The sequence below is a fragment of the Sciurus carolinensis genome, chromosome 7 (assembly GCF_902686445.1).
Source record: "Sciurus carolinensis chromosome 7, mSciCar1.2, whole genome shotgun sequence".
Taxonomy (NCBI): Eukaryota; Metazoa; Chordata; class Mammalia; order Rodentia; family Sciuridae; genus Sciurus; species Sciurus carolinensis.
Genome location: NC_062219.1, coordinates 119,518,040 through 119,544,306, shown reverse-complemented (window position 1 = coordinate 119,544,306; position 26,267 = coordinate 119,518,040). Strand labels below are relative to the sequence as shown.

General features: G+C 51.0%; 2 protein-coding genes and 1 long non-coding RNA gene across 5 annotated transcripts in view; all 3 read left to right on the top strand.

The window, feature by feature from the left end:
• Ppard (peroxisome proliferator activated receptor delta) overlaps window positions 1–10,631 on the top strand; it is a 73,111-nt gene extending 62,480 nt beyond the window's left edge. The window contains exons 4-8 of one of the 3 annotated variants that reach the window (XM_047558445.1): window positions 4,457–4,611; window positions 5,312–5,450; window positions 7,151–7,353; window positions 7,733–7,976; window positions 8,724–10,631. In XM_047558445.1, the coding sequence (XP_047414401.1) occupies window positions 4,457–4,611; window positions 5,312–5,450; window positions 7,151–7,353; window positions 7,733–7,976; window positions 8,724–8,971 (989 nt within the window). In that variant the 3' untranslated portion in view covers window positions 8,972–10,631. Of the gene's footprint in view, window positions 1–4,456; window positions 4,612–5,311; window positions 5,451–7,150; window positions 7,354–7,525; window positions 7,977–8,723 lie in introns of all 3 variants that reach the window. The other 2 variants (XM_047558443.1, XM_047558444.1) reach the window with 2 other exon arrangements.
• Window positions 10,632–16,581: 5,950 nt separating this feature from the next.
• On the top strand, window positions 16,582–23,652 carry LOC124989786 (uncharacterized). Its single transcript, XR_007109617.1, has 4 exons — window positions 16,582–16,672; window positions 20,940–21,041; window positions 21,194–21,424; window positions 23,548–23,652. It is a non-coding gene; the product is annotated as an uncharacterized LOC124989786 (long non-coding RNA).
• Window positions 23,653–23,756: 104 nt separating this feature from the next.
• LOC124989313 (probable E3 ubiquitin-protein ligase makorin-1) lies at window positions 23,757–25,592 on the top strand. The gene is made up of 4 exons (XM_047559216.1): window positions 23,757–23,965; window positions 24,084–24,194; window positions 24,908–25,052; window positions 25,284–25,592. The coding sequence occupies exons 1-4, from the start codon at window positions 23,757–23,759 to the stop codon at window positions 25,446–25,448; spliced, it is 630 nt and encodes a 209-aa protein (XP_047415172.1). The 3' UTR covers window positions 25,449–25,592.
• The last annotated feature ends 675 nt before the right edge of the window (window positions 25,593–26,267 follow it).

Sequence of the window (26,267 nt, the reverse complement as noted above, 5' to 3'; positions counted from 1 at the left end):
ATGGTGAAACTGATACTTCACTCTCTGGGTGATGGGGCTGGTGTTTACACTGAGTGCAAACATTCGGGTAATGACCCGGTGTCATCCTCAGCAGTGACCTTGTCTTGATGTTTATCATAATAGCAATATTGTTTAGTAGTAATGAATACGTGTATGTGGGTAGTAGCAGAAGACGGTGGCTAAGAGCTCACCTCCAAGAGTTGCAAGTTCTTGATTATAATTCTCTCTGCCTCTGTCTTAGGGGTCTCCAGAGAAAACAGAACAAGTAGGTAGGGGTGTGTGTGTGTGTGCACGCATGCATATGTGTAAAGATGTGTGTTTTAAGAATTTGCTCATGCTGTTTGTGGGGTGGCCGGTCCAGATTCTTCAGGGAAACTGGAGGCCTGGGGAAGTTGCTGTGGCACCTCAGTCTGAGGGCATGTGGAGGCAGGAGGAGGGACAGGGCAGTCTTTCTTCTTAAAGGCTTCAACTGTTAAATGAGGCCCATTCACATTAGGAAGGGCAATCTGCTTTACTCAAAGTCTCTTGATTTAAATGTTAATCACATTTTTATGCCTTCATGACAAGATCTAGACTGATGTTTGAACGAGAACCTGGGTGCCATACACAGACAAGCCGACTCTTAAAACCGCCATTGTCTCAGATTCCTCCCCTATAAGTAGGAGTAAGAGGCCCTCCCCGAAGGGTTGTTCTCAGGCTCTATATAAGCTGAATGGATGAGAGGTACCCAGTAGAGTGCCTGGCACACAGTAGGTGTGCACTAATAAAGGCACACCTTTGCAGATTTAGATTAAGTTCCAACCCATCATATGTTAGGCATGTGATCTTGGGTGGATCCCTTAACTTCACCCAGCCTTAATTTCCTTATCTGTGGATAATACTGTCTTTCAATGTGATAATGAATTGGGCACAAGGACACTAACAATTTGGTACTTAGTGGCAGCCTAGCAGATGCTGGCTCTTTTCTCTTCCCCTCCTATGCAGGTAGGCTCCTGGCAGATGTTTGGGAGGTTGGTGGGCAGGCCAGGCAGGGCGTGGCTCAAGAGAACAACCAGGAGCAGACCACAGGGCCCAGATGATGGGCTCCTCAGGTACAGCAAGTGCACTTCCTCTGAGCAGTGGGAGGGAGGCTATGGAGAGGCAGGGGTGGGGACAGGGTGAGAGGACTGTTAGGTTTCCATCTCTGTGACAAATTACCTGAGGTAATCAGCTTAAAAAGAAGAAAGGTTTATTTTAACTCAGCTTTAGAGGTTTCAGCCCATGGCTAGTTGCCCCCATTGCTTTTGGACCAGTAGATACACAAGCACTCCTTTCTCCCCTAGCCCTGCCCCTCATCTCTCCGCTGGTGTGTCAGTTATTTGTGGTCTCTTGTTCTGCTAAATAGGAGGGTGTCCTCATCAAGGCCTTGAGTTATGTCCATTCGTCACCTAGGCCTCTGGCTGCCCTGGATCTGTTTCTCCCTGCCCACTTAGTGCTAGTTCCCAACTGGGACCCTTCTGGGACAATTACTCTTGAGTCTCTCCTTACAATCCAGAGCTCTGGGGACCTCAGATGGCCAGTCGGGTTTGAGCATCTTGGCTTCTTCCAGCTCTGGAAGCCACAGCAAGAGAGAAACAAGAGGAGAGCCTGTTGCAGGGCCCTCCTGGCCTCCCGTGCAGAGAGCCCCTGCCTGCCTGGGACGCAGCCTGGAGACTGCAGAGCAGCAGCTTCCTAGTTAGCACTGTCCTGAAAGCTGGCATTTATGCAGCACATCCATGTTCTAAGTGCCTTCTCTGTGTTAACTCCATCATGCCTCACCGCGGCTCTCTCCCATACTGTTGCCATCTCCATTCCACCCAGGAGGAAACCAAGACCCAAAAGCCAGAGGAGGGCTTGGAGCCCAGGACACCTGACTTACCTCAGGACTGCTAGCCGGGATCGCAGCGGAGCTGGACTCTGACTGGGCCTTGTGGCTCCTGAGTTCGGTTCTCTCCCTCCCCGCCTGCTGTTTCTGAGCACCCGGAAGCCTATTTGGAGGTCGTTCGGAGCCTTCACCTTTGAGCCCAGAGAGGGGTGTAGTTCCTGCCCTGGTGGTGACAGGCACGAGTGATGGCTCCGGAGCTCTCGTGCCACTTACTTACCTGCCATTACTGCTCTTTACTGTAGTGTATTCTTTTTTCTTCTTTCTTTTTTTAATTTTTTTATTTAAATTTTTTTTTTTTTTTTTTTATTGGGGATTGAACCCAAGTGTGTTTTACAGTGAGCTACATCCCCAAATTCTTTTTTGGAGGGACAGTGTCTTACTAAGTTTCTGAGGCTGGCGATTCTTCTGCCCCCGCCTCCTGAGTCACTGAGTGGCAAGCGCCACCACGTCAGCTGTTCTGGTTTTCTTATCTCTTCCTTACCTCAGCTATTTGAGGACAGGGTCTTGTCCTGCCCTGTACACAGCAGTCCACTGTATTTATCAAATGTCTGTGACGAACACAAAAGGCAGCATTGCCACGTGCAAGGCCAACAGCAACCCAGAGATCAAACACCTGCTGAGCCTCCAGGGACACAAGGGAGGAGGAGGAGGAAGGGACTTCACTGCAGAGACAGTTGGACAAGATTCCGTTTTGGAGGTGGTCCCTGCAATGCGAGAGACAGGCAGTCTAGCCGAGGAGGCAAAACTCCTCCAAAGCAACACTGACTGCAGGAAGGTCTGTGAAAGGGAGCGTGCAAGCAGACTGCCCTGCTCAGAAGAGGAAGTGCCGGGGCCTTCTGCCCCAGCATCCCAACAGGCCTCCCGGGGGGCTTTTATCGCTTGTCACCCTACAGTCTCCCAACACCAGTGCCGACTCCTGTCGTCCCTGTGCTAAGGCCTCCAGGAGTGGTGTCTTGCCCAGCTCCATTGGCCAATCATGCTGAGGCCAGGACCCCAGGCAGCATGAGGACTCCTGGTCCCCCCAGAGCAGTGGGACCTGCCACGTGTCCAGCACCCCGCACAGTTCTTGGAGCTGGCCACAGTAGCACCCTGTCCTTGTGGTGCTTACGTCTGGTGGGTGGTGCCCAGTGGGGAACAAACAGGCAGTGACTGCGGCAGGTGGCAGCGAAGGCCGAGAGACCACAGAGGCTTCCCCTGTGAGAGCACCTCGCCCCAGCTTGAGGTAGGAGGCTGTTACTCCCTTGGAACGACCAAAGCTGGAAGCTGAGGCTCTGGGACAAGGCAGGACATCTTAGGAACTTGTATCACCCCTAAACCTCACCAGCCAGGAGAGGAGCAGCCCACCAGGCAGTGTCCTCAGTCTCTTGGCCTGTGTGGTAAGAGGTGGGGCTGCAGGCCTGGGAAATGTCCACTTGGTTTGTTGCCACGGCTTGGGTCTCCCTAAAGCGCACCTGTTTAAGTGACTGGTTCTTGGTTTGGGAATCTGGCACCTGCCTTCAAGGAGATGGCCCAACTGAGATTAGAAGACCAGCAAGAGAGAGGCAGGACAGACAGTGCTGTGGGCCACAGAACCAGACTGGACGGGAGTCAGGAGATCGAGACCCAGTACAGGTCCCCCTTCCACTCCTTCCACTGAGTGTCCGAAGGGGAGATTCAGAAGAGACAGCTTCTTACTCAGTCATCTAACAACACATCTATCCTGAAGCCATAGCCACAGCCAGCCGCTTTCCTCGCCAAGACTCTGAACACCATGGTTCAAACATCTGTACACTGATTAGGAAAACTGGGGAAACTCGGCATGCTACTCAATCAGTGTGACTGACACATGTTCTTTTTATCAAGCAAGAAGGGTCATGGGAATGAATTGGAGGTTCTCCCCTCTTCCCCAGCTTTGGGGACTGAACCCAGGGGCACTCTACACTGAGCTGCAGCCCCAGCCCTTTTATTTTCTATTTTGAGACAGTCTCAGAATATTGCCTGGATGGATCTTGAACTTGAGATCCTCCAGCCTCAACCTCTTGAGTAGCTGGAATTACAGGTGCACACCACCATCCCTGGCAAATTTGAGCTTCTTAGAATATCCATAGCAGAATAGAACTTCTTGAGGAGCTGGCTCTGCAGAGGTCTGCACCTCCGCAGTTTCCACAACACCCCACATGAGGTGTGCCACCTCTAAACAGTTAGAGAGCTGCTTCCCAGGACCAGCTGAAGATCCTGTCTGCTTCCTCTCACTTGTTCCTGCCTCTCAAATCACGGCCAACCCTGCACCCTTTTCTCACAGCAGTTAAGGGCAGGAAGGCTGTGACCAGGCTATGTGTCCTGGACAGCTGCCATGTGTCCGCTCCGGGGGAAACGCTTTGGACACTTGCCCCATCCTCCCAGAGGAGTTGTCCTTAGCCCCTTGTTTCAGGTAAAAGCCCCTCAAAACTCCTCCCCACTCTGGGACACATAGCTCTGAAGTGACTGAGCCCAAGGCTTGGGGACTGTTCCCACCCCTGGCTCCCAGGCTTGGCTGGCAGTTTGTGAAGCTGCCCCTCTGTCCTTTGTCCACAGACCTCTCCCAGAGTTCCTCACCACCCTCGCTCCTGGACCAGCTCCAGATGGGCTGTGATGGGGCCTCGGGCGGCAGCCTCAACATGGAGTGCCGAGTGTGCGGGGACAAGGCCTCAGGCTTCCACTATGGTGTTCATGCGTGTGAGGGGTGCAAGGTATGAACTGGGGCTCAGGTCAGTTGGACCTACCACGTGGGTTTTTCCAGCCTCAGAGCCGAACTCCGAAAACACTGGCTGCTGCAGCCTGGGGCCTCTCCAGGTCTGAGCTCTGGGTCTGCAGGAGAGGAGGAGTCTGGCAGGCCTGTCCTGCTGGGCACCTGCAGGGTGGACCAGCCACCTGGACTCTGGGGAGCTGGTGCCCCCCGGGGACCAGGCCCCAGAAGGCAGGCAGTAGGAGGGCCCTGGGCCAGGCGGTCTTCCTGAGGACAAGGTTTCTGGCACCTCAAGGCTTAAAGAACTTTTTGAGAAAAACAAGAAACCTTAATGTTTCTTTTTCCAGTGATGCTTCTAGGTTTTTCCTTCTAACTGCAAACTACATGTCCATGAAAATTTCACAGATTATTTTATTAAACCACCACCTAGAAAATACAAAGAACCAGATATATTTATGAATAAACCAAGTTAATCATGATATAGTTTTGTTACCAAACTAACAAAAAAGCTTTAAGACATCTTTGGGCATGTAAAGTAAATATGTTGTATCACTTTAAACCCCCCCGCACTTCCTTCCAAATCATAGCAGTGTTTACATCACATAACCTGATCCGGCCTTTTGGCACAGCCCAGAGGGCAGAGCAGGATTCTCAAACCTTTTCCCCTCCTGGCGACCTCTCCTTACCTATTCTTGGTTCCTCAGGGCTTCTTCCGTCGGACAATCCGCATGAAGCTGGAATATGAGAAGTGTGATCGGAGTTGTAAGATCCAGAAGAAGAACCGCAACAAGTGTCAGTACTGCCGCTTCCAGAAATGCCTGGCACTGGGCATGTCACACAATGGTGAGAGCTGACCCTGGCAATGCACCAATGTAGCCTGAAAGGAGATGCCCATACAGCAGCGCTGGGCACATAGTGAACACTGTGAATGTCAACTGTGGACCTTACCAGTCCAGGACCCTGGGGCTTGGAGCCTAAGTTCTGCCACTTCCCCAGACTGTCTGGCATCCACCTGGACAGGTGTGGGCAACCACCACCTCTGCCCCAGGTTCACCTGCTCTGGCCCAGAAGGAACTGAGAATAGACCCCAGCTCAAACAGTGTGGGGAACACCAGTCCCAGAACCTCAGCCTGTCTTGGATGACCTGATACAGCATGCAAAGCTGCTGCCACGGCCAGGACCCCCTCAGCCCTTCTTGGTTGTTGAGAGCAGCAGGAGCCAGTGAGTGACCTAAGGTGTCAGAAGCCAGGCTCTCCAGGAACACAGTTTTCCCTGCTCGTGCTCTGGGCCTCCTGCAGTCTTTTCTTCAAACCCCTGAAGTAGGGTATTATAAAGTCCATCTGTCCCCTCTGTGCCTTCTGGGTCAGATCCCCAGAGGATAGGAGGGAGCCTTTTATATGAATAGCTCCACGATGGGATAACCCTGGACAGCTTTTATTTTTGCATCTTAAAGGGTTGGAGGAACTGAGACTTCCATGTGAAGCTTTTCCAAGATGGTGGGTTCTGGCAAGTGTGTGGGTGGATCCTTCCCCTTCAGTCTGTATCTGCTTGGTCCTCATTCCATTGTGGCAGTCAGGGAGGTTCCTAGGAATTCTCAGGGCTGTTGAGTCCTTCCCTCACTCTTCTAACAGAAGCCAGATTCATATCCTGTTCCATTAATAATGACTACAGTTTATGACTTCTAGATGAATAATTTATCTGCTTGCTTACTTTTGAGAGGGGGTCTCACTATGTTGCTCAGGTTGCTAGTCTCAAACTCCTGGGCTCACCTCATCCTCCTATCTCAGCCTCCTGAGTGCCTGGGATTGCAGAGAATAGTCTGGTTCAATTGTTCCAACCACCCATTAAGTTACATTTTATTTTATTTTTTTATTTCATGTAATTTTAATTTTTGAAGTTTTGGAGATTGAGCCCAGGGCCTCAAGCAGTGTTCCCAACCCTTTTTAAATTTTTATTTTAAGACAGTCTTGCAAAGTTGCCAAGGCCGATCTTTTTTTTTTTTTTTTTTTTTCCCCCCACGGTGCTGGGGATTGAACCCAGCGCCTTGTGCTTGCAAGGCAGGCACTCTACCAACTGAGCTATAGCCCCAGCCCAGCCAAGGCCGATCTTGAACTTGAAATTCTCCTAACTCAGTCTCCTTTGTAGCTGGGATTATAGGCACGAATCACTGCCCCTGTCCCCATTAAGTTTTCAGAAAGGTGAAATAGCCTGTTGAGAGTCACAAAGCTAGTCAGTGCTGAGCTGGATTTGAGGAGCAGGCCTTCATCACCAGAGCCTGTCTTCTAGATGCCACTCTGTGCTGCCCCCCACCAAGGGTAGCCAGTCACTCAGCAAGTTCAGGCCCTTGTGTGCTGAGAGACACAGAATCCCTGCCCCCGTGCAACTTAGAGGCTGGAGGGGCTGCTTCAGCATTACTACCTCAGTGGCTCCAGAATCCCTGAGGGCCTCAGGCCCAAGAAGGATGTCTCCATCTTTGACAGGGAGGTTAGAGGTGCTGGCCCCTGCCTGGCTCCTCTGTGACGGTCCCCCTCCCCCCTGTGCAGCCATCCGCTTTGGCCGGATGCCAGAGGCTGAGAAGAGGAAGCTGGTGGCAGGGCTGACGGCCAGCGAGGGGCACCTGCACAACCCACAGCTGGCTGACCTGAAGGCCTTCTCCAAGCACATCTACAATGCCTACCTGAAAAACTTCAACATGACCAAAAAGAAGGCCCGCAGCATCCTCACTGGCAAGTCCAGCCACACTGCGGTGAGTGTCACTGCCCAGCTTGGCAGAATCCCAGCTCTGGTCCACGCTGCCACACCTGACTCCTGGGAGAACCGGGCCTCCTCCCTCCCTTAACTCATGGTACAGGCAGGGGTGCGGGAACATTCGGGCGGGGACCCCCGAGGTCTGGCCTCTGACAGGGCCTGGTTTTCAGCCCTTTGTGATCCACGACATCGAGACATTGTGGCAGGCAGAGAAGGGCCTGGTGTGGAAGCAGCTGGTGAACGGCCTGCCGCCCTACAAGGAGATCAGCGTGCACGTCTTCTACCGCTGCCAGTGCACCACGGTGGAGACCGTGCGGGAGCTCACCGAGTTTGCCAAGAGCATCCCCAACTTCAGCAATCTCTTCCTCAATGACCAGGTGACCCTTCTCAAGTATGGCGTGCATGAGGCCATCTTTGCCATGCTGGCCTCTATTGTCAACAAAGATGGGCTGCTGGTAGCCAATGGCAGTGGCTTTGTCACTCATGAATTCCTGCGCAGCCTCCGCAAGCCCTTCAGTGACATCATTGAGCCCAAGTTTGAGTTTGCTGTCAAGTTTAATGCCCTGGAACTTGACGACAGCGACCTGGCTCTGTTCATCGCAGCCATCATCCTGTGTGGAGGTGAGTGAGGGTGAGTGGGTGGGCTGTCCCCACAGCCCGTCCCCTGGGGTGGGATCCTCACTGCAGGGCCCCAAGCCGCAGCCCAGACAGCGTGGGGACGCATCCGTGTGATCCATCAGTGGAATAGGCGAGGCACTGACTGTACGTGCAGGATCAACTCCGTGTTATTCTACAGTGGAGCTAGAAAGAAAAGAGACTAGAAGCAGACAAACCGTCCGGCTAATGGGGATTATTTATGGGTGGTGGAGGAATAGTCCACATTCTACCTGCATTGTCCAAATTCCAACACAATAAATACAACAGCGAGCCTGCTCACCACAGAGGCACAGAGCTTACTTCCTGCCAGGCCTTCTTCTAGTTCTGCTTACAGACTATAACTCATTTGGTTCTCAACAACCCTGGACTAGAGGTTCTTTTTATTATCCTCATTTTACAGATGAGGAAACACCCAGAGAGGTCAGGCGACCTTCCCAGAACCTCATGGAGAGTGTGCGGGGCAGGACTTGAATCCAGGCACTAAGTCTCTTAACCACCGTGCACAGCACCCTGTCCAATCAGGAAAGAACAAGAGAGACGGGGGAGACCAGGGTCAGGGGTACTAGAGCACCGAGTGGTGCCATCACTGAGAGGACAGGGCCAGGTCTGTCCCAGCAAGGAGGCCTGCCTGTGCCACATCTTCCCTGGGTTGGGGAGGGGAGCTCCTCCAAGCCCTTCTAAGACCCTGTGCATGTCCCCATGTCCCCACAGACCGGCCAGGCCTCATGAACGTGCCACAGGTGGAGGCCATCCAGGACACCATCCTGCGTGCCCTCGAGTTCCACCTGCAGGCCAACCACCCCGACACCCAGTACCTCTTCCCCAAGCTGCTGCAGAAGATGGCTGACCTGCGGCAGCTGGTTACAGAGCATGCCCAGATGATGCAGTGGCTCAAGAAGACTGAGACTGAGACCTTGCTGCACCCCCTGCTCCAGGAGATCTACAAGGACATGTACTGAAGCCAGCGCCCAGGCCACCTGCAGGTGGCAGAGGGGTCCAGCCACGGGACTGTCCCATGGGCCAGCCCTCAAGTACCCAGCACAGCCCAGAGTGGCAGGGTCACCTCCGGGCACTCCCAAGCCCGTGCCCTGGCTCCCTGTGTTCCCTTCCTTCCAGTCTGTTGCTTCCCCCACTCCGTCTCTTTGTTGTCTCTCCCTCTTGATTCCTGTCTTACCAGTACCTCCTGCTCTTCTGCTGTGTCCTCTCTGGTCTGTGAGAAGTTTGTTATTTCACCAGCAGCCTGAGACAGAACTCTGCTTTAGCCCTCACTTCCCCCAGGAGAGGGAGTGGGCCGTCCTCTGCCCCACACTGCACTGCAGCCCAGGGGCCCCACTTCTGTCTCCTCTCCTCAAGCAAAAGACTTGAGCCATCCAAAGAAACACTACGCCCTCTGGGCCTGGCTTGACTGCAGCAGTAGCCGGTAGTCACTGGGTCTCTGCTCCAGAGGCAGGGGCCTGGGCCAAGAGCCAAGGCCTCCCCTGGTGATCTCCCTTGCCCGGGACAACTCCAGCAGGTACAGCCCTCTGACCCCCAGCATCCTTCCATTCTTCATACAGTCTTCTAAAGCAACATTGCTGATGGTCCCCTGCGCTGGCCGCTGGGGGGCACTCCCCAGCCTGGAGGGAAAGCAGGGTTCCCTCCAGGTGGGGCCCCTACACCCCCATTGAAGAGGAGAGAGGTGGAGGGCGGTTGGGGAATAGCACACTTCATTCTGATCCCAGGGGTCAGGGTCTGAGTTCTAGGGTCAGAGGTGGGGGGCGGGGGGCAGGCCTTCCATCAGCACCCCGCACTCCCCTACCCCGCCGCAGCCACTCACGTGTCAGAACCCAGTGCCATCTTGCCTTTCTCCCTGCCAGGAGCCGCTGGTACTGGCCCCTCCCCAACACTCCCTGGAGCCGCCGCTCCAGCACACACCACAGCACTGAAATCACTTTACCGCAGTCCTGTGCCTGCCCTCCCCTCCCCCAGAGGTGGTGGCTGCAGGGACAGGCGGGCAGCCCTGTTTCCAGGGCGGGAGGATCTCTGCTCCCAGGGATCCTGTGCTCCCCACGGCCCCACCACCCTCCCTGCCCTGCTGTCAGCCCACTGGTCATTTAGAGTTCTCCCTGCACCCAGCTCCTGGGTGGAAGTGTGCCCACCCAGGCCTGCTGGGTACGGGACCGGCCAGGGTCTCAGAAGGTGGTAGGCGAGGGTTAGAGCCCGGGCTTCCTGGGCCCTATCTGCTCCCCAGGGACCTTTCCATCCTGGTGCAGTTCTGGGAGGAAACGGTGTGAGAGAGGACAGGCCCGGCATCTGCCTCTGCCTGGTGACCTTCTGTGTCCCAAGATCACTCTACTAGCAAGATCCTTCCTTCTCTCCCTCCCCAGCTTACCAGAATTTGGAGCAAGGGGTGCTGCCTTTGGGGCCAAGGCTGTAAAGGGAGCTGTTCTCCTGACCCCTCCCCCACACACCCTGTCCCTATCCCCACCCAGGTCTGGTGCTGAGGGTGCCTCTCTTCTCAGTGTCTGAGCAGTCTCCAATACTGAAATGTATATTTTTGCTAGGAGCCCCAGCTTCCTGTGTTTTTAATATAAATAGTGTACACAGACTGACAGAACTTTAAATAAATGGGAATTAAGTATTTAAGAGTTGAGTTGAAGCTGACTCAGTTCTTTGCTTTTCTGAGCGCCACTGGGTTCCTCCCACTCCTCCATATCCAGGGTCGGGGGTGGGAGGCTCAAAGGAGGCTGGGGACTGGGAGGGAGGGCAGTGCTGATGACTGACTGCTGCTGCCCCTCCCACTCACCACTGGTCAGCTGAGGTTGGAGGAGATGCCAGGAGGCTCTGGTGCCACAGCACTTGTCAGAGAGCAGCGGGCAAAGTGTGGTGGGAGAGGCCACAAACTCTGGACCTTGACTGGCATGCGGGACTTGAACAACCCAGGCCAGTTGACCCTAAGAGATCAGAACTTCCCTGTCAACTAACACCAGTTTTCTCCTTTACTTCCAGTGGGGCCATCTTCAGTGACTAGTTGACCTGGCCTCTGCAGCCAGTGGGCTCGCCACAGTGTACAGCGAGGTCAGGGTACCAAGCTGCGTTGGCCAGCTTTCCCTCACTGCAATGAAATGCCTGAGATAATCAACTTATAAACAGAAAAGGATTATTTCAACCCACAGTTTTAGAGGTTCCAGTTCATAAGCGGTTGGCCCTGTTGACTTAGGCCTGTGGCAGAACATAACTGCTTACCTCACAGCCCAGAAGTGAAAGGGTCAGGCCCAGGATTTCCTTTGAGGGTGCGACCCCAAGGACCTGAAGACCTCCCACAAGGCCCCACCTCTTAGGTTTCTACTACCTCCCAATAGCACCAAGCTGGGGACCAAGCCTTTATCAGATGGGCTTTCGTGGGACTTAAGATTCCAAACCATAGAAGGTGTGATCAGTGCTTGCTAGTCAGAAAGACAAGCGCAGCTAAATCCTTCCACCTGGGGACTCTATCTCAGTAACTGTTAAAAAGAAAGGATCGAAGGGAGAAATGGAAGTCAAGAGGGGAGGAGTAACTGCGGAAGCCAGTCAGTCTCACCTCCAGGACTGGATGGGAAGATGGTATCATCCAGGGGCCACCAGCGCTCTACACCCCAAATGCCACAGAAACCCAGGAGCCCAAAACTGCCTGCTGAGCAGAAGCAGACTGCTAGAACCAGACCCAATTCACACCAAATGCCAGGCTGCCAGGCTGCCCGTGCTACCACCACCGCGGCTGCCCTGGAACCTCGCCACACCTTCAAGCCTAGATCCCCAGCTCAGCAGCCCTGCCAGACGTGCCATCAGCATCTGGGGACAGGCAGGCAGGTTCCTTTTTCTCCCTATCTGCTGCTTCGCCTCCCACTGAAAACACTTAACTGGAAGTGTCGTTTGTACACTTGCAGCCCCTGTAGCTTCGAGGAGCATGTGGAAAAGAGGCGCTGGCAAATTAACACAAAGTACCAATGCCAGCCGCAAGGGGAGGGCGCCAGGCAGGCCCAGCTTCAGGTGACGGCTAGAACGGTGTGGGCCTCCTTGTTCTCTTCCCTCTGCCGTCGGTGGCAGAACATTCTGGACTGTCAGGTCCCCTGGGGTTCATCTCAGCCAGGAAAGTGACAGCCCCAGGGGAACAGAAGGAAAGGAGGAATGCATGGAACAGGGGTCTTTGAATTTGGTAGCAGAATCTTCTGGTTTAAGCCGGGTGTGGTGGCGCACGTCCATCATCTCAGCAGCTTGGGAGGCTGAGGCTGAGGAAGGAGGATTGCAAGTTGAAAGCCCGCCTAGCAACTTAGGGAGTCCCCGTCTCAAAATAAAATCAGGTGTGCTGAGAACACCACAGAATGAACTCTCCAGAGTTCGTTGATTTTAATATGTGTTTTGGTTTATAAACAAATCATAGTAATTTCTTGCACATTTTTGGCAATTGTATAAGAGTTTCATGTATCTACTCCTAGATACAGTGTGCAAATAAAAATTTTGTTCTCACACACGAAAAAAATACAAAATAAAATGGCTGGGATGTGGCTCAGTGGTTAAGTACCCCTAGGTTCAATCCCAGGTACAAAAAAAAAAAATCTGGTTTACTTGTTTAGGTGCTGGGAAATTGAACCCAGGGCCTCACAATGCTAAACATGCTCTCTACCCTGAGCTACAACCCCAGCCCTTCCTCCCCATCCTTTCCCAGACTGTTAAGTGAGAGAGAAATATTGACAACTGTGTCTCCGCTGTTAAGAGCCAACCCTCTTCCCAGCCTAAAGAGGTAAGAATACACACCGGATCGCAATTTACTACATCTCAGTTCAGAGGGGAAGCTCAGTCTCGGGACCAGTTTCTACTGTTATGTAGCTCATAGTGCAGCAAAGGGCAGATAGCGTCCTGTCACTGCCCTGGCTATTACCATCACTAACTCCTCTCCCTTACCAGGTGGCTATGGCGTGCAGTGACTCATACACACCTCTCATCCTCACCACAGCTCTACTAAGCAGGTGTTGACACCCGCCATTTCACAGGTGCAGAAGCACAGGGAGAGGTTAGGGAGCGGGCTGGGGAGAGGCAGAGCCGCGTTCCACCACCTGCCTAGAGGCTTCGCTTATCACTCATGAGCAAACCCTTGGGGAAAAATAATTGGTCACCTGGTCTCTCTCTCTTTTTTTTTCCTAACAATGATTGTTTCTTTACTTCTTTTGTTTTTTAAATTTTTTGTAGTTGTGAATGGACAGCATGCCTTTATTTTACCTGTTTATTTTTATGTGTGCTGAGGATCAAACCCAGTGCCTCACACAGGTTAGGCTAGCACTCTGCCACTGAGCCCCAGTCCCAGCCCACCTGGTCTCTTTTTAATGATACTCAGGACAGATGAATCAAACATTTAGACTTCAAAAAGAAGGCAACCTGAAGATAATTAGAAGAGACTCTCTTTGAATATTCCACAAACCTAAAACTATTCTGAAATAAATTGTTAAAGAAAAAAGGGGTTGGGTGTGACTCGACAGCAGAGTACTTGCACAAGTCCTGGGTTTGATCCCAGCATACACACACAAACAAATTGAGAATAAAATAAAATTAAGAAAGGAAGGAGCCAGGTAGGGCAGTGCATGCCTATCATCCCAGCTACTTGAAAGGCTAAGGTAGGAGGATCACAATTTTGAGGACAGCCTTAACAACTTAGCAAGACCCTATCTCAAAAAAATAAAGGGGGGCTGGGGAGATAGCAAGGCAAGCACAAGGCCCTGGGTTTGATCCCCAGCACCCAAAAAAAAAAAAAAAAAAGTAAATAAATAAATAAAGGTCTTGGGACGTAGCTCAGTGGTGGAGCACCCCTGGGTTCCGTCCTCAATACTGCAAAAAAGAAAGGAAAGAAGTGGGATCCTGGTAACCCTTACAAGCCTGGCAGAAGTGTTACCAAACCCAGGTTCGGAGTTTTGTGCTACAGAAAAGCCAATTTCCAAGAGACGTGTGTTGGAGAGGAAGAAAGACTTTATTCAGAGGCCAAAAAGTGGAGAAAAAGGAATTTAGCTCACACACCAGCTTCTCAACTCCAGAGGGTTGAGGAGTTACCCCTAGGATAGGAATAATGAGGGAGAGGAATCAGCTCATAACAGGAGACGCGTTAATGACTTTTTCTGGAAATAGGCAGCAATATTCCAGGAACTTGGATGCCACCTCTTTTCACCCCTTTCATGGCTTGGTGTGCCTGGTCCTGGTGACTGGTAGGTGTCTTTTAGCCTCAGAGGGGGCAAGAGAGACTAGGCAAGTCTAGGTCAAGTTAACCCTATTGTACAGGGTTGGACACAGCATTTCTCAACAGGTCTCCATGCAGAACTGAGTAGAATTTGACCAAAATGTCAGGCCACCAAGAGGACAGATACCACAAAAAGACACCGATGACAAGTCTTTTCATCCCATTGTAGGTCCAAGTGAAAAGTCAGGGTTTTCAGCCAAGGTGGCCTTCAAATCCCTGAAGAGTAACCTAGGCAATCAATATCACCACTAGCCACAGCCAGAGGTGTTACCTAAGCAGAGCTAGTGAGAGACTTTTACTGTATCAACCAGATGTGTGACCTCCAAAAGTATAAGAGTAGGCAAAGCTAGAGGATTTAGTTTAGGCTTTTCCTTGGTAAGAGAAGCAGATAGGAAAGCTTTTTGGAGGACGGATACAGATAAGTACAGAATTCCCATAAAAAAGGAAGAAAGAAGCCCGGAGCTGGGGGTGTCTCAGCAGTAGCGAGCTTGCCCAGCGTGGGTGAGGCCGGGCTCTTTCCCCAGCACCACCCCCAACAAAGAGCCTGCATGTAAATAAATACGCAAAACAACCAGCAAACTAGAGCTCAGAGCTTCAAAAAATGTGATGGTTGACCATTGTACAGAAAATAAATGTTTCACATTATTAAAAATATAAAGTGAAATCAAAACATGAGAAACATATTGCAGCAAAATATATAACAAACATGTCTGAAACTATGGATTTTCCAAGGAATGTTTCAACTTACAAACATGGGAAGTTATTAAAATTCAATTTAAAAATTTCCCCTTTAGCTGGGTGCAGTGGCACACACAGGTAATCCCAGCAACTCAGGACGCTGAGGCAGGAGGATTCCAAGTTTAAGGCCAGTCTCAGCAACTTAGTGAGATTCATTTCAAAATTAAAATTTAAGGACTGGGGGTGTAATTTAGTGATAGTGAAGCCCCGGGTTCAATCCCCAGTACTGGGGGGAAATCTCCCCTTTAATTTAGGGGAATTCTTTTTATTTGATCTGTTTTAATTTTCCCTACTTACCTCCCAGATGGACCAGTGCAGTCTAGTGGAGAGCGTTTGGGCTTTGGAAGAATAAGGTGCAAATATGGTGGGGGGCAGGGATAGTCTTAGAAATAGAGCAGGAAGAGCCCTCAGAAGTCATGATCCTTCCCTAACGGCCCCATCTCCTCAGCTGAGGGCTGGGAGGTACCTTGTCCAAGGTCACATCAGGTTTCCTGGCTCCCAGCCCTTTGCTGTGAGCTCACACTGAGCTGCATGTCAGGTCCCAGCCAAGAAATCTTCAGCCGTGACCTCATTTCATCCTCACGACAACTCTATCAGATAATCAGGTTTCTTGGCTGCAAACAACTGCAGACAACAGATTGTTTACCTGGAAAGGGGAGTTTCTGAAGCCTATTGCCAATCCCCAAACCTCCACGCAGCCTCGGTGACCCGCAGAGGCTCATCAACACAGATCAGCATCCCTGTGCCCACTGCCCTGCTCAGTATCTCTCCCCAGAGAACAGGGGGACCCCACCTACTCAGAGTGCACAGGTGTTCATACACCCAGAGACAGGCTCTGACTGGATGACTTGCCACCATACAACTTGGCATGTCCTCATTGACAAAGCCCCACACAAGCCCCCTTCTGACCACTTCTCATGGGGGCCCTTGTGGGGCATCAACACTGTTCTAACTTCTTGTGGCCAGGATAGCAAGCTGGCTTCACTGACAGCACAGACCAGGCCACAGTGACCTGGATCTGAGGCCAGGTTCCCAGCAGCTCCTGGATCTGTCCAGCACGTGGCCAATTTGGATTATAAGGAAGTCAGAGGTTGAAGTCATCTGGCAACCAGCTTCAGCCAGCCCACCTGAAGAGGCACTCTGGCCTTCAGGGATTCTGTCCTAAGACAAGCAAGATTAGGACTGGGTGGGAACTCAGCTAAGTCACCTGGACAGTATAATATTAGAGTCAGGTAATAGCTTCAGTTCCACACATGGGCTTGGGGTTGGAGGAGGATCTCACCTGGTCTCCTCAGTTAACCTTGGACAACACTGTCTACTTCTCTAGTTCAGGACTCCCAGACCCCAGGTCCTCCTCCTGGGTTCCCTGGTCATTCTCCCTTTCCAGCACCTTACCGCCCTCTGAAAGATCCCTGAAGGCCTTCATACCACCCCCCCTTCCCTGGAATCTGGCTGGACAGCTGGAGCCCACATCTCTCCAGCAGACCAGGGGCAATGGGCGGGGGCGGGCCTGACCAGGAAGCCCTCCTCTCCTTGGCCCCACCCAGGAAGGGTGGGATAAAGTAGGCCTGGGCAGCCCCGCTGGGTTCTCACCAGGGCCTACAGCTGGGATGGACTCTGCAGGTTGGGATGCCCACCGACACGGTGGGGAGAACAGCCCCACTCCCCAACTGCCATCCAGGTAGGGGTCTGGGAAAACACTGGGAAAGTGGGAAAAAATTTCTTTGAGGCTCAGTCTGTCCATTGAAAGCCCCGTCTCTACGGATTTGGAGTGTTTCTGACTCCTTGCCCCAATGTTTGAAGGGTCTAGAAATCATCCCTGACTACCTCATAGTCCAGAGGAGGAGCCTCCCCAGCTGACTCGGAGCTAATTCAGGGTCTGACCATTTAGGGCAGCCATTCCCCAACTCGCCTTCTTTCTTTTTCCTGGACCAAGGTTTCTCTATCCGGAAACACCATACTGCCCCTTGAGGGTGGACTCTGATCTTTGCAGTCCAACACTTAGCGTGGTGCCAGGTATTCATGACTGTTCGGATGGAAATGCTTCAGGTTGAACACTACTCCATTAGGGTGTAATTCCTTGGGCTATACTGCTCTGGGTCGGGGCCCAGAAGCCCACCAGGCCTTCCCTCAGGCCTTTGGACTTTGGCATAGATTCCAGCTTTTGCCAAAAGCTGGAAGCAGTCAGTTCTCCCAGGAGAACTGAAGTTTGGGTAAAGGAGGGATAATTGTGGAGCTTGGAGTCTCAATGTGAAGTTGTTTTTCCGGACTGAGAGAAAAGGCAGCCAGTTAGTATGAGGCAAAAAAAAAAAAAAGGATGTTTACTAAAGGAGATTTCCAGTTGTTCCTTCCTGAGCAAATCAGGAAGGTGGCGGGCTAGAAAAGTGTGGGCTCTAGAGTTAAAAAAAAACTCAGGGGCTCCTTTGGCAGCTCCCACCTTGTCCTTCCTCTGCCCATCCTTGCTGCCTCCAGGCCTCACCCCCGCTCACTCCCCCACCGTCCTCTACTCCAGTCTCCAAACTCCTTCGGCCACCTCCCCAGGCCTGGATTACCTGTGGCCGCTGGCTGCTCTCTCTCCCTACCCTTGGTCTCTGCTCTTGGCCTGAGAAATTCCCCAACCCCAGCAGCCCTCATGAGCCAGTCTCACTGGAGCAGAGAATCACAGAATCGAGTGAGGACACCTGGGTTATAGTCTTAGCTCTTGTTCTGAGTCTCAGGCCCTTCCTTTACCTTTCTGAACCGCAGGTTTTGAAAATAGGAAAAATGAATCCTGCCTTTAAGGCTAGTTTTGAGGAGCAAATGATCTCATTTGACATTTCTCTAAACAAAATGCGTTTTATCTGTATATTAAGAGGTGTTTGGGTAGAGGGCCTACACAAACAAAATGTGTTAAATAGAATTGAACGTGTTCCTTTGCAGGATTTATCAGAGCCTCTAATGTGTTCAGGTACAATGAACACTGTACAACATGTCCCTAAGAAACAGGAGACCGAGACCAGGCCCCATGCTACACCCCTGTAATCCCAGCCAGGTGGGAGGCTGAGGCAAGAGGATTGCAAGTTTGAGGTCAGCCTGGGCAACTTAGTGAGACCCTGTTCCACGATAAGTAAAAAGAGCTGGGGATATAGCTCAGTGGCAAAGCATCCCTGGGTTCAATCCCCAGTGCCAGAAGAAAAAAATAAAGAAAACAGGAGGAAGAGTTTCTCAAATTGGTCTGATCACAGAGCCCTTCCCCCACCCCCTTTTCCATGGCTCCTCGAGTAGGGGCGTCTCTCTGAACGTAGGAGAGCTCTGTCGCTGGGCTTCTTGGATTTGTAGAGGAGCTAGTGCCTCTCCAGGCAGTCCTGGAGGTCTGCCTAATTGGTGGCCTAAAGTCAGACTTCTTTTGCATATCCAAATTGGTGGCCCCAGTTGGGGACAAGACACTTGCAAGCATCTTGCTCTAAGGGTCTCCAGCTCCTGCCATGAGATGAGAGTCTCTACCTCCCAGGATCACCCACCCCTTCAGAGTGACTCTTGCCTCTAAGCCCTCCCTAACTTTGGCCATCACTACGCAGCCCACCCTCCTCGTCTTCTCCCTCCACTTACCAAGCTTTCAAAGTTTTCATTTTCTTTTTTCTTTTCCTTCCTTCCTTTTCTTTCTTTCTCTCTCTTTCTTTCCTTTTTTTTTTTTTTTTTTTTTTTAAACCAGGGATCAAACCCAGGGTCACTTTATCACTGAGCCACATCCCCATTTGTATTTTATTTAGAGACAGGGTCTCACTGAGTTGCTTAGTGCCTCGCTTTTGCTGAGACTGGCTTTGAACTTGAGATCCTCCTGCCTCCCAAGTCACTGGGATTATAAGTATGCGCCACTGCACCCAGTTTACATTACTTTTTAATTTTAATTCCAAAAGATTTTTTAAAGATTTTTTTTGAAGAGAAGTTACATAGTAAATCAAAAAGCTTTTCACCATTTCTGGATCTTTCTTTTCTAAGCCTGGCAGTTAAGTCAAGACTGTGAGGCATGTGTTCCAAGCCCTTGGCCCCTAGACTTGGGCCTCAGTCTTCCTGCAGAGGGTTTCTCACTCTTTCCAAGACAGGCAGTGAAGATGGTGACAGGGCACTGATGGCCTGGAGGTGTCCCCCTGGGCTGTAGCTCCCTGAAGAACCTGTCACAGGCATTTCAGGCTGTACTTTGTGTCCCCTCAGTTGCTTGCTGTGTGGGCAGCTGACCAGAAAGGGCAGGTTGTATAAATTACTTTTTTTTTTCTTGCCATGAGGGGGATGGAGTGTTTTGGGCATCCCCTGAAGTTTTGCGGCTCACTCCCCTGCCCTCAGCCCTGGCCCTGGATTCCTGGTTCTCACTCTCTCATCTCCCATGAGCCCCAAGGGCAGATCCGAGGCATACAGAAGGGTCATCACCTTATTATGGATGGAGGCTCATGAGACTGACCATCTGGCACCTTGGTACTCATCTCTGCCTTTTCCGCCCTCTGCCTGCTTCTCTGCCAGGCCCTCACCCTTGGTGCCCTCTGGTCAGAGATGTTCCTGCCCAGCTAGTCTGTGTATTCCAGAGACTAGAACCCAGCCTCGGTCCCTGTGCCTGCTCCCCTGGCCACTTGATGTGTGCTCATGCCCCTCCAAGCAAGGCAGGGCATGACAGGAGCAGAGTTCCTCTCTCTCCCACCTGCCACTGATCCCTGGCCCATGCCTGGATGCTTAGGAAGATTCTCGATAAGTGTTTTGCCCTCCTCCTACTCTTTACCCGCCCCACCCTGAACCTCAAGAGCTCCTGATGATGATGCTAATGCTAATGTAGGAGCCATACCAAAAAATATGTGCCGAGGGCTTGCTGAGCACCAGGTACTTTACAAGCACTGCATTCCAATCCCACCTCGCTGTCTGATGTCAGTACTAGTATTGTCCTCATTTTACTAACAAGGAAACTGAGGCGTGGAAGGTTAAACAGCTTGTCCAAACCTACCCGGCCAAGTAGTGGTACTCAGCAGAACTGGCTATATAATTTGTGGGACCCAGTGCAAAATTAAAACGAGGGGTCCCTTATTCAAAAACTACTATTAGCTGAGTGTGATGATGCACACCTCTAACCCCAGGGACTCGGAGACTGAGGCAGGAGGATCATGAGTTCAAAGCCTCAGCAAAAGCAAGGCCCTAAGCAACTCAGTGAGACCCTGTCTCTAATTAAAATACAAAATAGGGCTGGGGATGTACTCAGTGGTTGAGTGCCCCTGAGTTCAATTCCTGGGACTGCCCCCCCAAAAAATAAAACTATTCATTTCAAGATAGCAATGTCGGAGCATTAAAGCAAATTTGGGGCCCCTGTGACTGTATGGGTTCACACCCATGAAGCCAGCCCTCATACCTGAATTTGAACCCAGAGTTCTAACTCCAAACCCCACAGACTACAGTTGGAGGAAATAATAGTAACCATGGTGATTACATGCATGGAGCACCTGCTATATGCATTGTACAAAATCTTAAGCCCCTGTAACCACCCTGTGGGGGGTAGGTATTTTTACTTCATTTTTGAAGAAACTAAACTTTGGAGAAGTTAAGTTATCCCCCAGCATCCCCCTGGGTGGGGATTTGAACGTGAAACCAATTCCAGAGCAGGGTTCTTCTCACTGTGCGGTGGCAGCCTCTCTAAGGATCACAAAGGTGGGAACTAACATGGAGCTGGGCACGACTCAGACAATTTTTTTTTGGTAGTGATGGGGGTACCAGGGATTGAACTCAGGGGCACTCAACCGCTGATCCACATCCCCAGTCATATTTTGTATTTGATTTAGAGACAGGGTCTCACTGAATTGCTTAGTGCCTTCTGTTGCTGAGGCTGGCTTTGAACTCATGATCCTCCTGTCTCAGCCTCCAGAGCCACTGAGATTACAGGTGTGTGCCACCACGCCCAGCCTGACTTAGACAATATCTTAGAACTTTGTCCTCAGGACTGATCACTGGGACTCGAGCTGCCGTGCTTACGACAGAAAGCTGCCCCGGGTCTGCAGGTACTTCCAGAGGGGCTTCTGCTTCCATGGAGACCGATGCAGGTAAGTGCCGAGAGGGGCTGGGGTAGGGATGCTGGAAGAATCCCCCTGTTGTGGACTGTGTCTTCCCTGAATCTCTGCTCAGCTCAGTTACAGGCAGAGTTAGCTCTGAGCCCTGGAGGGCTATCAGTGTCTCCTCACTCTTCCCCATACAGCTATCGGCACCTGAGGCCCCCCCAGACCCCCGGAATGGGGCCGCCACCATTCAGAGCCACACGTCACCCTGTCAGAGCCCCAGCTAGGACTGACCCGCAGGGGCTCCGAGCCCACCTACCTGCCCTCCATGGCTAGGGCTATGGGCTGGGGCTGGGCCAGGGCCTGCTGGGACATGGAACCTGGTCTGCAGGAGGTTGGTGGCAGTTCCTGGAAGCCCCTGTCTCTATCATGTGAGTCATGAGAGGCTGTGGGTGGGCTAAAGTGGGATCTGAGGCCAGGGTTCCTGTTCTGCCTCTGAGCAGACTTTGCACCTCCGTCTGCCTCTAACCTCCTCAGGAACCCTGCTGGAGGGAAACTATCCTCTGGCTCCTTGTTCTGTGTTCTAGAAGCAGAATCCCATGGTGCCTGCGGAGACAGGGCAACTATTTCGAATGCTGACTCCACCATGAGTCAGCTGTGTGATCTCCGACTAGTTGCTTCACCTCTCAGCCTGTATCCTCACCTACAAAAGGACACCAATACCTGTAAATAAGTACAATTACAACAAGAAGAGAAGAGGACCCTGATTGAACTCACAGGGTCATTTCAAGGGAGCAATGACTTCAAACACATGATGTGCTTAGTACCTGGCACAGAGGGAACACTCAACAATTGTTAGTAGTTATTTTTTTTATTATTACCATAAGTTAGCATTGTCCAATGGCAATATGTGGCACAGATGTATTTTTTTATAACAGATTTGTGGAGATTTAATTCATAAACCAAAAAATTCGCCAACACAATTCAATGTATTCTCCATATTCAGAGTTGAGCAAACATAACCATCTAAATTGTAGAACATTATCTTTACCCAGGAAGAATCCCTTGAGCAGTCACTTTCCATCTACCCCCCTCCCAGTCATTAGTAACCTCTAATCTTTCTATCTGCATGGATCTGCCTATTCCAGACACTTCATATAAATGGAATCTGGCCTAGAATTTTCTAGATTCATTTGTTATAGCATGTATCAGAACTTCATTCCTTTTTATGGCCAAATAATATTCCACTATAGGGATAGAATGCAACTTGTTTATCCATCCATCTGCTGATGGACATTCTGATTTTTAATTGGCTATCATGGGTATTATTCCTGTGAACATTCATGTATAAGTTTTTATGTAGACATAAGTTCATTTCTCTTAGGTGTACACCTCAGAATGGAATTGCTGATTCGTACTGCAACTCTGCCACACATACATTCACACTGGGGACTGAACCCAGGGGTGCTGAGGTACATCCCTATCCCCTTCATTTCATTTTGAAACAGGGTCTTGCTAAGTTGCCCAGGCTGACCTCAAACTTGCAATCCTCCTGCCTCAGCTCTGAGTCACTGGGATTGTAGGCATGTACCACCATGTCCTGTTAGGTCTAATATTTTAAGTAACTGCTAGACTATTTTCCAAAGTGGTTGTGCCATCTTAAAATTCACATGTGTAATTAAAATTTTTCTAGTGGCCACATTATAAAAAGGTAAAAGCAACTTTTTAAGAAATTAATTTCAATAATGCATTTTAAGGCAATATATCTGTTACCATCTAAGCTATAGATATGAGGTGTCCCCAAAAGCTCATGTATGAGACAATGAGAGAATTTCAGAGGTGAAAAAGATTAGATTATGAGAACTTTAACCTACTCAATGGATTAATCCACTGATATGGATTAACTAAGCATTAACTGTAGGCAGATAGGTGTGACGTGAGGAGGGAGGTCACTGGGGGGTGTGCCTTTGGGTTTATATTTTGTGCCTGGTGAGCGGAACTTTTTCTCTGCTTCCTGGCTCTCATTCTGAGATACTTCCTTTGGCCACACCCTTCCACCATGATGTTCTGTCTCATCTCCAGCCCACAGCTATGGAGTTGGTTGATCATGGACTGAACCTCTGAAATCATGAGCCAAAATAAGCTTTCCCTTCTCTACATTGTTTCGTCAGGTCTTTTGGTAGCAATGATGAAAAAGCTAACTAAAACAATATCAGATTATACATCCAATGCTATCAATATTATTCATTGTGCAATTAATATTAAATATTGTTAGTGCTGGGTGCAGGGGCACACACCTATATTCTCAGCTACTAGAGAAGCTGAGGCAGGAGGATCACAAGTCCTAGGCTAGCCTGAGCAACTTAGCAAGACCCTGATCAAAATTAAAAGGGCTGGAGATGTAGCTCAGTGGTAGAATGCCCCTGGGTTTGATCCCCAGTTCCTTAAAATAAAATTCCGACCAGACTCTGAAACCACACGGGGCAGGATTGGGACCCAGCACTGAAATTGCATGCTACATCAGTGGGTGAACGGATGCAGTTTTCCCTGACAGCTGCTGACGGGTATCACAGCCGCTCCCAGGAGTCTCAGCCGGAGGTTGACCCTGACCCGGAACTGATAGCGCCACTTCAGAGCCTGGACCTTGAGGAGTGGCAGGTAGTAGGGAATTGGGTGGCAGAGGCTGGCATCCTGCTGCACCTCTGGGGTGCCCAGATCTGCTGGGGCAGGAGGGGCCTGGGGAAGGCTCTGTAGCCACTGGTAATGGGCGAGTGTTTCACCCCATCTGTGGCTGCAGGGGAAAGCAGGACAGTCGGGACGTGGTGTGTGGCATCTGCATGGATAAAGTGTGGGACAAGCCAGAAGCTGAGCGGGGTGTTTGGCATCCTGCCCAACTGTACCCATGCTCACTGCCTGGGCTGCCTCCGGACCTGGCGGAAGAACCGTCAGGACTTCCCGCTGGATGTCATCAAGTCAGTGTCATGCAGGTGCCAGCAGGGAGGGAGGGAAGTGCCCACAGAGACATGACCAGGAGGCCAGCCTGTGGGCTTGTGGCCACCCCCACATTCAACCCCCACCTATCCCACGCAGGGCCTGTCCCCAGTGCCGAGTCCATTCCAGCTACATCATTCCCCACAAGTTCTGGGTGGGCGAGGGGGCCCAGAAGGAGCAGGCTCATCAGGAAGTCAAGGCTCGGACCAGGTGAGGTGGGTGGAGGTGGGTAGGCAGCCGTGGCTCCAGCTGGGATCCTCAAACCCAGGAAGCTCAGAAGTGGTCTATGAGGGTGGGACCAGTTTTCAAGTCTGGTGAATAACAGGGTCTAAGATGGCAGCAGGAACAGCAGGGCTAATTCTAGTTGTATCTAATTACCTATCCATGTATTCACTTATTTACTTATTTTGTGGTACCAGAGGTTGAATCCAGGGGTACTCTACCACTGAGCTACATCCCAGCTCTTTTTATTTTGATCAGGGTCTTGCTAAGTTGCCTAGGTAGGCCTTGAACTTGTGATCCTCCTGTTTCAAGTCTCCTGAGTAGCTAGGATTACAGCTGTGTGCCACTATGCCCAGCTATTTTCAGTGTGTGTGTGTTTTTTTTTTAAGGCAGGAAAATACATTGATATGAATGTATGTTGTTTGCTTTGATTTTTGAAAATGGGTTGCTGACAAGGGTACTGAAGGGCAGCCCTTGAAGATGAAAATGAGGCACCCTTTAAGATACTTCACTGCCATCTGCTGGAAGAGAGTGGAATAAATGTAAAATCTACACGGAGGTGCTCACGGTGCCTGCTTATACGGGGTTGCTTTTGTGTTGTGTAAAACCCGCCCAAACTTGTATCAGCCTGGAGAACCCACTGTTTCTGGATCGACAGAGATTGAAGGTGATGGTCTTTCTCTGCCCCTACCCTGTCATAGCCAGATCCACTGTCGGTTCTTCATGCGGGGGAATGGCCGCTGCCCCTTCAAATCTGACTGCATCTACCTGCATCAACTTCCAGCTGAGACCCTGGCCTCTGGTCCTCCGCGGCCTAACAGTGTTCAACTGGTCTCTGGGAGTGAGGTGGTAACAGTAGGGATGCGGGGTCGGGGAGGCTCCTGGTCATGGTTTATAATTAATGTCCATGGTAACTGTAAACCTCTGCGTGGTGCCTACGGTGTGGATGGAGCCGGAGCCTGCACCATGGTGCTATGTCCACCCTGCCCAACCTCACATGAGCCTTGAGTTCCCCGTTTCCAGGACAACTGCAGTTGAAGCTGACGGGTTTTCAAGGATTTTTCTCTCCACTTCCAGGTACTGGGCCCAGCATCATTCTTGGGGGCTGCCAAGCCAGAGGAGGATGTGTTCTTCACAGATTGTGCCCTGACTCTGGCCCTCTGGGGTTCAGAACTCCTGCTAGATCTCAACAGTTCTTACCATGGCCTTCTGCACCAGGATTGCCTTGAGGAACTGGGATGAGGGGAAGGGGTGGTAGTTCTTTCCCCTGTGGGGTTTGGTGGTGGGCAAAAGTAGCAAGCCCTCCACCCCTGTGAACGACACAACTGGGGGACACAGGAATGGGGGAGGGATGAGGAAGGATTCTCACCTACTTGCCAGTGTCTTGGTTTTAACTTTGCTCTTTTGTAGGATTTTGGAAGAAAACTAATAAAATGCACTTAATCTATTACTGTACATCTGAAGAATGATCTGCTCATAGCCTAGCCCCACCCCTAAAGGGAATAAGGTTGCTCTTTCATTCAATCTGTTACACTTTCACCTGTCACTTAGCTACGGGAAATCTCTGCTGTATACACATAAGAGGAGGAGAGTGGGAAGGGCAGAAAACATCATGAAAATTGTCATTACCTCACAAAGCCTGTGAAAGGATCTCAGGGATCTCCCAGGGCCTTGAACCGTGTTTAGAATTCCCCGCATTTTCCTTCCAGATGGCTAGATGTGGACCTTGGTGCTGGAGCTAGAGCAGCTGGGAGTGAGGTTATGACTGAGGCTGGCAGGTGGTGCTGGCTCTTCATCTTCATTCTCCTATTTAAAAGTGCCTCACCTGTTTCCCTTCTGTGCTGTCCCCCCCGCCCAGTTCTGGGGATTGAATCTGTGGCATTCTACCAGTGAGCTACACCACCGCCCCCCCACTTTATTTTTTTAGAGGTGGTCTAAGTTGCTGAGGTTGGCTCTGAACTTGCCCTCCTACCTCAGTCCCTCAGGGTCACTGGGATTACAGTTGTACATCACTGCATCTGGCTTCTTCAGAGTTATGTATCACAATCAACATTCCATTGT

Coding starts and splice junctions, on each gene's coding strand:
- LOC124989313 (XM_047559216.1), top strand. CDS start 23,757: ATGGGCGAGTGTTTCACCCCATCTGTGGCTGCAGGGGAAAGCAGGACA. Junction 23,966..24,083: donor TTCCCGCTGGATGTCATCAA/GTCAGTGTCATG, acceptor TATCCCACGCAG/GGCCTGTCCCCAGTGCCGAG. Junction 24,195..24,907: donor GAAGTCAAGGCTCGGACCAG/GTGAGGTGGGTG, acceptor ACCCTGTCATAG/CCAGATCCACTGTCGGTTCT.